Raw genomic sequence first — 12,435 nt, forward strand, 5'->3', positions numbered from 1 at the left:
AACTAAAAGATCTTAAAATGATATGCAACCAGGTGTGCTTACCCACTCAGCAATAATCCATATGGCAGCCGACTGTAAATAATGTCTAGACCAGACAGTCCAGTGATCAACAGCATTAGCATCGATCTACACAGTTGGGATATCAAATCAAATTGGTGAGTCTGACCCCCTGATCCTTAAGTTGCATCTTACGACAAGTACGGATTGTGTAAGACCAATTCTAACCTTGATCTTCACAGGTCCTGACATCCTACCAGCAAAAGCTACATTAACTTTGGATGGCAGTCAGCCAGATGAGCCCACATCATCTGGGCATCACATGCATTTAGTACAGAATACATCACCTTGGTGTGACATGCAATCAGCTGATCCCGAGCATCTGATTCATTAAGTCAGCTCTTATGACAAGTGTCGTTAACTGGGGATCACTTCTAACTGACATACAGTGAGGGTGTAACTTCTGGAAAACCAAGCACCATAGGCCACACACTGACCATGCTGAACATAAACAGCTGGGATTGTAAGAGTTTATTATGTTAAAAATGCTAGCAACAAGAATCCACTAAACATGGGGTGTAAATAAACTAGAAAAATTAATCTCTTGATATATCAACTTATTAACAAAGTATATATCAATACTTGAGTAACAAATCCCATTAAATGCCATGCAGTCAAGCCTCATTATAACAATATTTGTCATGGTAATATGGTATGGAATTTTAACACATTTAGCATTATATTGAGGAGAAGATTTGATCATACAGAAGGAATCAAGTAGTGAGTGAATTGGGTTTTACTCTGCTCTTAGCAATAATAAAGCAATGTCATGGCTGGGGGCACCAGAAATGGGCTTCACACATTGTACCCATTTGGGGAATCGAACCCGGGTCTATGGCATAATAGGTGAATGCTTCAACCACTAATCTACCCACCACCCCAATCTTCAAACACTGTGGTATGTTTTGTGAGTGAGTGAGTGAGTTTAGTTTTACACCGCTTTTTAGCAATATTCCAGCAATATCACGTCGGAGGAAACAAGAAAATGGGCTTCACACATTGTACCCATGTGGGGAATCCAACCCGAGTCTCCGGCATGACGAGCGAACGCTTTAACCACTAGGCTACCCCACCGCCCCAGTATGTTTCTGTAACAATATAGATGAGAAATATGTGCCATATCCCTTTGTAAGATTCAGCATTATAACGAGACTTAACTGCACACAGTGTTAAATATACACACCATAAAGATAATCAACACCTAATAAAATGAAGAAAATCCTTCTAATATCGAAATGTCTTCAGTAAAGAAAACAGAATAATGCCTCATCGTCATAGCCCTGATTTGAGTTGACTTCAGAATAAACTGTCAAAGTCTCACTCACACAAAAACCAAAACACACTCTCTCCAAAGAAAAAATGTAAACTAACATTCTGAATATCTGTACAATTTGAAATTGACAAGTGCATAGTGATGATGATTGACAAGTGCCAACACACAGGCTATCAACATGTGCCTTGACAAATGTACCATGACACACATCACAAAATGCAACTAAGCATACATGTCAATATCAGCTGCCAGCTAAATATGTGCATGTATCTATTTACTAGAAAAGCAAACTAGTCACTATCACTACTTCACAACCAGATAAAAAGTCTTACTAGTAAACAGTATCCTGCCACGCTGAGCACCAGTAAATCTGAGATTCAGTGTTGATCGTAAGGGCATTTACAACTTACACAGTTCAAGACTGCACAGGATGGAGTTTGAGGATTTAGAGTACATATTTCCAGTAGGAAAACAAATATCACTCTTGCAAAACGCAATCATACAAGCAATGAAGTTTGAGCATTTGAAAGAGATTCACCATCCCTGAGACACATACTTCAATGAACACAGAGCGTACAACAGATCACACTGCAATAAACAGCAGCTACATGTATCAGGGATACTCCAGGACACACCCCAGAATGTGGCAATACTGTGGCACTGAGTACTGATGGCAAACATAATAACATAAATAAATTCAACCAGCATTGCCCTTGGAACAAAAACACACAGTGATCCATAAACCTATGTTCTCATCTCATCCTCCATGATGCAGGGTACTTTTTTACAATATTCCATTTAACAACCAGGATACAGCTGTCCTACTATCACATGTTGCTAATCCATGCTTAGCAACAACATACCGCTCATCTAAAATCACTTACAGTCAAGTCTTGTTAATCCAACACTCAGATTGTTGGATTAATGAAAATGTTGGGATTATCAAATTCAAAGTACAGATCACTTTCACGGTCAAAAGCAGGACAATCATGATTCAGATTAAACTACAAAATTTAGCTAACACCTTTTGCAGCTAAATAATATGTACATCAAGACAAATACTTGTGCGTGAAAAAAATAAATATAAATTAATCTATCTATTTCCAGCCTTAATCATGAATTTGGAGAGAACTGAGCTTTTCGCAAACACAAAATGTCTCTTGAAACAAGCGTGTTGGGAATGAGGCATTTTGTTGACAGTAGACGTGTCTGAAAATCAAACTGCTTGTTCTGATCACGTGTTAATATTCTTAAGGTGTATTCATTGTTTTCAAAACCAATTCCTATTTTCATTAAACATTTAGGTAACTTTCATCAATGCTTGCATTTAACATGGGTCTAAACAATAGAATCACAGGAATCTTGACATCTTGAGTGACACATGGTAGTATTCATGTGTAATTGATCACACGTTCTGCTAATCTCAATGTTGGATTAATGGGACTAATTACTACGTGATTTATGACAGTCGGTTGTTAACTGGGGGTGTCAGAGTAATGACATTAAATTTCATTTATTCAACTTGCTTCCAACAAATGTATTTGATAAAGCAGGTTGTCAGATAAATGGAGGGCAGACTAACGAGACTTGACTGTACACTGTTTCAAAGAGGATATGTAGTCAGGTATAATCACTGATTTATACTGACAATCAAATAGATTTCTCCTTTGTTCAAACGGTTCAAAATGTAACAAATAGTTCCTGGTGTATACATTTGATAATACATGTTAGTTATGTCACTTCACCCCAATAAACAACAACATTAGTGTATATGAAGTCTCATAAAATTATCAACAATGTAAAACCAAACTGCCTTCCACTATTATGCTTTGTTATCTTCATCTGTCGAGAACGAGAGGAAGACGTCTTCAACAACTTCACTTAATGCACAAACCGCTGCCAGAGATAGCCGACTATAGCGTTTAATGTTCAGGACATACTGTACATGTTGTACATGCACAGTGTACATGACAATGTATGCAACCCCTCTTTGCTGGCTGTAAATGCAACATTTTTTGTCCAGTTTCTTCAAGTTACTAAACTACCGAAAAAGATTGAGTTGGATTTTATGCTACTTTGGCAAAATATTTTGGCAACATCATGGGAAAGGATGCTAAAAGTGGGCTATATACATTGTACCGTCAAGGGAAATTAAACCGTTTCTTGGGCAATATGAGTGTAAGCTATACCACTTGGCTTGCCCATTGCCCTCCCTCAAATGAAATATTATATAGTGGTCCTTCCATATATGGGCCAAGTACCAGCTGTGTTGGAATATATTTTGCTTAGTCACATGACAATCCCCCACTGTTAGTCATTGTAGGATGATGTTTGTTTACACAAAAGCAGAACATAATTATGATATGTATTAGCCACGAAACACCTTGAAGATATCTTGTTGGCTAGTGTAGTGATTGGTCATGTGATCTGGTCATGTGATTTAGTCGTGAGAGTGGGGCTGGTACACATAGTCGGGCTGAATGTCCTGCATAGCCTTCAACAACAGTTCACCAGCTTCCGTCTTCTCAAATCTCTTCGCATCATCCAGAGCAGTGAACCCCCATCTGAAAGAAAATAGTTTTTCTGATGATATGTGATCATAAAATGATACATTGAAATGAGGGAATGAACGTTATTTAAGCAGCAATCTTTCACCGAAGCAACAATATCACTGCAAACTATCGATATCAACAATACAAAACAAATGGTCGACAGCATAAGCATGTTAGCAATGTCTGCATATGATATGGCACCCAGCCCAGTGGTAATATACAAAAAAGTAGGGGAACCTCAACTTATAATTGGGATTGGAAGTAGAAGCGTTGACAAACTTTACAAAGATAAGACATGGTATGAATGTGAAAGACCACAATTTCACTTTATCACCACCCCTAAACACAAGGCACAAGCCCCAAACACATGCATGGGGTGGTATTCTTGTTTGTGACAGTTGTCAACAAGATCGATAAATCACTGTAGATCATCTTGCATCACACAGTTATAAGCATTTGTTTCTAGGTGGTATTTTTTTAGTTTGAAAATGAAAATCCAGGGGTTCAAAAATCCCGTCGCCAGATGCCTGGGACAATTCAGTTTCCATCTCAGGTAATCAAATAATGGTATCTTACTTGTCCATGGGCTACTAGATAATTTTAGCTTACTGTTTCAAACTGCAAATAAACTTGGATTTCATTTCATATGTAGCTATTAAATTTCACAATGATAATCAAGGAGAGTTATCTTTCTGTGCTATTTATCACTTCTCAATAACTAGTCCAGTAAACATTAACACCCAGTGACCCAATACATTTGGATTTGTTCTTTCATAATCATATAAATCTGGGCAAGTGACAAATTAGTCAGGACAAGTCACTTTCTTAAAGTCACTTGACCTGTGGCAAGTGGCTTTTAAAAACTTTTTCAACCCCTGATATCACATCATACACCAATCATCTTTCAAGTGTGATTACTGTACAAACAATTACAGTCATAAGAAAGACCAAGAGGTGATCACTCACAAAACATTTACTATTATCATATCAACACTGATTGACTGTGATATCTCTCTCTGTCTTTTCAATCATAAATTATAAATGAAGTTCCCCATCTGTTTTGGAAGAGTATAGAAGAATATCTCAGGAACTTCTGCTAACTTATGATACATAGTCAGACTGTTATAGAGTAATTCTAGAGCTACTTCCGATTATTACCTTTTAAGAATATACTGTGAATGGCTAGCATAAAACAACCTGTATTCTGGATGCTACCAAATCTGTAGGCTGGCTTTGATAGTAACTGCAGATTTAAACATGTCATCAATAGACTGCTATTGAACAATGAACATCTGGCATGCATGGATACATATATACAATCAATCACTGTGCCTGTGACAGTACTACAGAAACAATGTGTAACATCTGTGAACACCCACCTGTCCACTGCAAATGGGCTGACTTTACACTTGTTGAGAAGGAACTTGATGACGTCCAGATGTCCCTCTGCGGCAGCGATGTGGAGAGCTGTACGTCCATCATAGTCAGGTGTGCTCATGTCCATCCCAGCTATAGCACATCTGAAGGCAGAATAGGAACATCAGGCTTGCAGCCACGCTTACAACCTGTCACAGCTGACTTACATGTTATGTTGAGAACAGGCAACACGCAGATGGTGTAAGTTATCTATAGTTAAGGTCTTTCAAATGAAGCAGCTCTGAATGGACAACTACTTTCTCAAGGTTTAACAGGGCTCATTTTGAAGTAATAATTTTCAAAATTAAAAATATTGGCCAGACAGTTAACTTTATTTGTTATTGTACTTATAGGTTTTAGACTTGAGACAAGATCAAGAGAACATATTTTCAAGTTTATAGAAAAGGCCTCAAAAAGTGCATTTCTGTCAACGAGGACAAATATTTGTTGAAAATATTCACACAATGAACACATTTGCTCCACAGTTCTTTGACAAAGTATTGGAGGGTATATAACTGAATGGAAGGATTTACAATGAATTACCTTGTTATTTTTGTAGCGAATGCATGTATAGTGCTATTTATCACTTACCGTGGGAGACTGATACTCAATTTCAGCAAGGTTAGCTTTACAGGTAATAACTTTTCTTTCCTTTCACTATTTCATGCTGTCCCTGCATGAAATGAGTGAGTGTGTTTAGTTTTACACCACACTCAGCAATATTCCAGCAACACTGTGGCGGTCTGTAAATAACTGAATTTGGACCAGGCAATCCAGTGATCGACAGCATGAGCACTAATCTGGAAACCAATGATATCTGCCAACCAAGTTAGTGAGCCTGACTATCCCATCCAGTAGTGGTCAGAATGGGTTGCTGAAGACCTATTCTACCCTGTATCTTCATGGGTTCCCTGCACAAAGGTACAAATATATGGGTGTCTCCGTACCAGACCGTTCAGCATAGACTGTTGACACTATGACTACTGTAAGTATGGCAGATATGATAATCTTAGAGACTGCTTTGTGCAAGTGAGTGAATGAGTGAGTATAGTTCCATGCTGCACTCAGGAGTATTCCAGTTGTAAGGCAGTGGTCTGTAAATACTCAAGTCTGGATCATACTAGGCATTTGGTATATGATGACTTAAGTCAACCAAGTGAGCAAGTCTGACAACCTGATCCTGTTAGTCTCCTCTTACAGTGCATTGTGCAAGTGAACCCTGGACATATGAAACAACAACATACAACACGATGCTTTCACAGGGAAGCATGGCCAGCTACAGACTTAACAGACCTCCTGAGATCAGTCACATCTCCGTTGAAGGCTGAGAACAGCAGTGTGACCACATTGCTGGATTGTGTGTCCACTCTCCTCACCCGAGGGTCACGCTTCTCGTGGGTGTGGTTCAGGTTGTCGTAGTTGTGGAAGTTGAAGCAGCTCACCAAGTTCTAGAACAGCCACACAAACTCCATGTTACATTGGTCAACACACATCCTTGTCTACATCTAAAACCAAAGAAACAGTGTCATAATCAAACCTTCAACAGAGGGATGCTCATATTGCCCAAGCCAACAAGTGAAATCTTTGTAAGTTCCCCAGAAACTGGCATCAGACAATGTATTCCTCCCAACAATTAAACCCAAGTTTTCAGCAAGATGACCTAACACTTCCACCACTAGGCACCCCACTATGTACCGTAGTCAGGTTTTTGGACATCTCTATCTTGGAACAGTTGGTTTCCTCACCTCACAGAACTGGATGCCCCTGGAGGAGTTCCCGTACTTGTCCAGAGGCGGGGACCACATGTAGATGCCCATCACATTGGGCACAACCAGCATCACACCCCCAGACACACCAGATTTGGCTGGCAGACCCACCTGAATACAACACAGTAACATCACATATACTCTTCAAAAGAAGTAGGGGAACCTGAACTTCGAAGTCTGGTAGAAAGAAAACCCACTGAGGAATGTTACAATGACTTTCATCTTGTGTATGCAGCATCATTTCACGTTATCACCACCCGCAAACACAATGCATGGGAAGCATGTGCACAATGTGGTAGCCTCCTACACATGCATGGGGTGTCATTACGAATCTCCTCCTACACGTGCATGGGGTGTCATTACGAATCTCCTCCAACACGTGCATGGGGTCTCATTATGAATCTCCTCCTACACATGCATGGGGTCTCATTATGAATCTCCTCCTACACGTGCATGGGGTGTCATTATGAATCTTGCTGTTTTTCGGGCAGGTCGATAAATCACCGTAGACCACTTTTTCTGATAATTTTCTTGCATCTGTGCATGGTCAAGGTTTTCGGGATCAAATCACACACTACTGACTGAAAATTGTAAACCTGAAATGTTCATGTCATACTCCAGCCACCTAACTGAAATCCATGTAGTGATGCATTCTAAAACATCCATTATTTAGGCGATAAACATCATGTGTTGGCCAATTTCCGGGTGTTATTGACTATCTGAAGCATGGGAATGCATTTGGAACCGATGGCATCAGCTGGAGGTTTCAAATGAAGTATTCCTGTGCTTCAAATACTCAATAACACACGGAAATTGGCCAACACATGATGTTTATCGACATTGTAAACAAAAAAGAAAACCAAAGGGTTTTACTGTCTGCTCTCATTTACATCAACTTTACGTCACAATATGATTTGAAAGATGTCCCCACTGTTGATTACTAAACAAAACAATTGCTTGCGATGTTTCTACGTGTCAATATGCAGTGAATAGTCTTGCAGTTTCCGGGAATCTAATACCATTTGATCATGTTTTTCAACCAATCAGAATACAGAACACAGTAACTTTTTGTTTACAATATTGTATCAACATTGATTCCATCCCATGTATCTCCCAATTTTGACAATCGTACATTGTAAGTAGTTACCTTACTTTTTTTGAAGAGCATATATATCATTGACAGAATCAGCATTCTCCATATTGGAAATATTCTAGCGATCTGACTGGCTAGCAGCCATTTTTCATATTTATTGTACTTCTAAATGTTATACAGTTTCAATGTGATAATTCTTTCTTACCTTGTGACGACTGACCCTGTTTAAAATTTTGACATACCATACTGAGCTTCTGAGACGATTCTAAAACATCTTAATTTCATTCACAAATATTTCAGTGAAAATATCATAAGTTGTTCACTGGTCACAAGGGGACAATGGATTGATATACCCTCAAAGTTTGTTTATGTTCCCTGAGCAAGAAGGGCAAGGGGAACATAAATAAACGTTAAGTTTACATCAACCCATGGGCCCTAAGGGACCAGTGAACAACATGTTTATCTTACCCAACACTTCATTGTTAATTCTGAACTGTTTTAAGCATGGGTATCGGTTTGTAGGCTTCAGTGAACCTGTGTCAATAAAACAACTCGAATCTTGTATCTTGATGTTTTTCCCTCACGTATTGTCTCAGTAAAGTCGCCCAGTTTTATTTCTCTTCTTAGTTTTCACACATACTAAATTTGAACTTTTTGTTGAAATTTACTTATTGGAATGCGAGGCCAATATTTTTGTAGCCACTGCTAGATTTTGCAGACAACACAACAAAAAACAGATTTAGAGTTACCTCCCTTCCATTGACTTGAATGGCAAAACATTGATAATTTCGGTACATCATATGAGTCAATGTTATTCGAGATAAAGAAGTACAACCATGAAGTACCATATGAGTTGCCACTGGCGACACGGTGCATTGTAATGTACCTTGCTTGTAAGCAGGGTACATTGAAAATAATAGGTGAAAACTTAAGAAAGTGACATCTATCAGTGCCATCAGAAAGTGACATCTATGTGGGAGGCAAGACATGAGTAGATAACATTTGACCCCAAAATAACCAATATTCACATATGCCATGACCATAACGTACAGTACTGCACATCCGCAACTGACACATGTATTCCATAGTACTAAGTACGTTTGCATACCTTGAAGGCAAACTGTCCGGAGTAGTCATACATCCCACAGGACAACATGAGGGACAGTGTGTCTCTGATGGCAGCAGGCTGGAGAACCTTGTCTCCTGTTGTCGGGCAGATGCCACCATTGGCAAGCGTTGCCGCAATAACAGCTCCAGACTCACATGTGATCTCAGCAGAACAACACTGCAATGTACAACATTTGGAATATAATCTTTTTCAGTTATGTTACTAGTATTTTTATGAGAAACTATGGTTATGTACATTTTGAAATGTGTTGCTGTTCAGTCAGTTGAGAGTTGCCCTAACACATCTCCATGAAGCCTCACCTTTCTGAGTATCTTATGATTGCAGAAAAGAACTGACTTGTAATACTGAATGATTTATGAACATTATGCTTTCATCTAAATACCACTGTACTACAACATGTCATATAAATGCATCAGATTTCCAGACCTATCAGTTTCTCAGAGAAAGATTCCTTAAGAATAATCAAGAATTATTTGTGTTCCTTTCTCTGTTTTCAAAAGACAATAAGGACTCTTGACATCATGAAAAGTCTCCAACCAGATTATCAGGGTCATTGCTCAAGCTTGTTGGAGGAGGACTGGCAATAAACCAGTTGGCTGTATGTACTGAGAATGACCACTCAGTTAGATCTGAAGTACTGGTTAGCTAAAGATTACAAAATAACAAATGAAACATAAGAGGCTGTATACAACCTGGCAAATAAGAATCTTACTTGGAAGTAGAAGTCAAGCAGCTCGATCAGGTTTGTGCCCTTTGGGAAACACTGTAAGTAGATAAGGAGATATAGAAATTTATATAACGGTCACATGAGACAGATGGCAGTGTTGAGTAGCTGATACCTTGCTGAACTTCAACTTTAAGTAGTGTCGAAGCTATTGAAGGTAACCTGTGATTGCTCACTACAACTGGAGCCTTTGTCAGACTGAGTGAGTAGGTTGAGTTTACTATGTTGAACATTACGCCAGATATTAAGCAGAGACGCTGGATACACTAACGAATCTACAACTAAACACTTTCTGTTCTGAAAAGAATTCCATACAAGAATAGGCCAAAATCTCCATAAAATCAGAACTTTCCCTCTGATTAGATTTTTCTATGAGAATATCAGGAATTTCTGGGAACTGACCCAAAGGAGGCCATATCAGCAGAACATCCTAATCCAGCCATGAGTTCTAAAACCATGAAACAAAGGGTTCAAACCTGCTGACTTCTGATTCATATTCAGTGAAATAAGAACGGTTGTCCTCCATACCTTGTTCTCTCTCATGTAGTAACCCAGGGCAAAGTTTCGGTCAGCCGTTTCCCGCTCAGACAGGAAGCTGAAAACAAATGACATTGTGATTATGGTTACAAGGAAATGTGTTGTTACATTATAAACATATATTAAACACAACAACATAGAACCAGTTTGCAGTGCATCATGGGAAAGTGAGATATAAAAAACTAAAACAGTGTTTGACATGCAAGGATTGCAAACTGGCTCATGCCCATTATATTCCTCAATGACAAGACACAAAACATGCTTCAAAACCTGCACTGCTCCATCAGTAACACATGGAGGGCAGACGGAAAATATACTTGTAATTCTGTAAAGCTTGTTTGTGGGTAGCTAATTGAGTATATAAGTAAATATGCATTCATTTCATTATTTCATTGAACCACAGACTACATATATTATATGGTTTTCACTCAAATTTCAAATTGGGTTTGATAATTGGAAACAGCTGAATTTTTTACTCAACTGCAATGAAAATCTGCTACATTGGAGTTTAATATTGATTTCAGTGTATTCTGGCAAATGCATTTTCCTGAGTATTGTCAAATTTGAGTAAAAACTCAGACTTATGTTTGTTTTGGAAATCGGGACCAGAGCAAACACAGCAAGCAGTTGTGTCATGGAACCAGTCTATGTGAGCAGTGCTGGTTCACACAGAGTTATCCTCCCCTGGTTGTCACATTCAGAGGAAGGTTTACTGTTGTGAGTTCTGGCCACAACCAGCTGGAGAGAACAGTTCATTTTACAAGAGACTGTGATAGTCTTTTATCATGATCATATGGTATCATAGACTGAACCAGTCCTGCATCACTGGCACCAGATCACAGAATTAGCGTAAGAGTGTCTGCAATACCCAAACCAAAGAAGAGGGAATATATAAAGCATTGCCCTTGAACAGAAGAAGACCCACAAATGTTAAATACATATTGTCTTTATTATAACTTGGAGTAAGAGAAAGGTTGGTTTAATGTCTGCATGTTTGAAAGGTGTTGTGTTATCTGTTTATGCTCTATAGTTAGTCATTTATGGGAAGAAAGTCAGATGTGATGAGGTCTAGACACATGGAATAGTGCCAACAAACGACGACAAATTAAGATGATGGATTTAAACCCATATGACATAAACTTTGGCACAGAAAGGAACATAGCTGTGTGCAGCAAATTGTGGTGTCACAAGACAAGTGAATCCCACATTCCCCAACATTACAAGAAGTACTGCACCATCCATGTGGCTAGAAACAAAGACATACCCTTGTTATCTGATTTAGTATGACCTACAACACCTGCAAGCTTCAACAAGGTTAATCATTAAAACATGTTACATAGGAAAAGGGCATCCCAGATAGCATTCATAGCTGGTCCAAAATTGGGCCTACGTTGGACCAGCATCTGCCAACTTTGGGCCAGTTATGAATGCTATGTGGGATGTCAATATGTTCTAAAAAACAGGACTCAAAATCTGATCTGTTCTTAGGAACTGAACAATATATATATATATGTATCATGACAAAAAAAACACTTTTTCAAGTGTATGTGAAATTTTTGAACATTCGCAGACCATTTTTTAAAAAACGATATCTTGGTCTTGTAAGACTTTCCAGAAAAAGGAGCAACACTTATCACTTAACAGAAACTCATGACACACTGAGCATATTTTGAGCCCTGTATTGTTGAGTAATGTGAACTACATGTATTTGTATTGCAAAATATCACTAAATGTCCCTTTCGTTAACTAAAAAGAAAACATTGTTTCAACAAATTGCTACAAAAAATCACAGCTTGAATCCTGAAATCATAGACCAATTTGAAAGCAAGCAAAGCTACATGATTAAGCAAACGAAAGGCAACATTTGCTACAGTAATTAAATTATTCT

At 38.5% G+C, this 12,435-nt stretch overlaps 1 protein-coding gene across 2 annotated transcripts in view; it reads right to left on the reverse strand.

The window, feature by feature from the left end:
- Positions 1 to 513: 513 nt before the first annotated feature.
- LOC137278061 (glutaminase kidney isoform, mitochondrial-like) overlaps positions 514 to 12,435 on the reverse strand; it is a 29,622-nt gene continuing 17,700 nt past the window's right edge. For both annotated transcript variants that reach the window (XM_067810138.1, XM_067810137.1), the window contains 7 exons: positions 10,539 to 10,605; positions 9,999 to 10,049; positions 9,266 to 9,442; positions 7,044 to 7,175; positions 6,592 to 6,746; positions 5,262 to 5,402; positions 514 to 3,894 (listed from right to left, as the gene is read on the reverse strand). In XM_067810138.1, coding sequence (XP_067666239.1) covers positions 3,771 to 3,894; positions 5,262 to 5,402; positions 6,592 to 6,746; positions 7,044 to 7,175; positions 9,266 to 9,442; positions 9,999 to 10,049; positions 10,539 to 10,605 — 847 coding nt within the window. In that variant the 3' untranslated portion in view covers positions 514 to 3,770. The remainder of the gene's footprint in view (positions 3,895 to 5,261; positions 5,403 to 6,591; positions 6,747 to 7,043; positions 7,176 to 9,265; positions 9,443 to 9,998; positions 10,050 to 10,538; positions 10,606 to 12,435) is intronic.

The sequence above is a fragment of the Haliotis asinina genome, chromosome 3 (assembly GCF_037392515.1).
Source record: "Haliotis asinina isolate JCU_RB_2024 chromosome 3, JCU_Hal_asi_v2, whole genome shotgun sequence".
Classification (NCBI taxonomy): Eukaryota; Metazoa; Mollusca; class Gastropoda; order Lepetellida; family Haliotidae; genus Haliotis; species Haliotis asinina.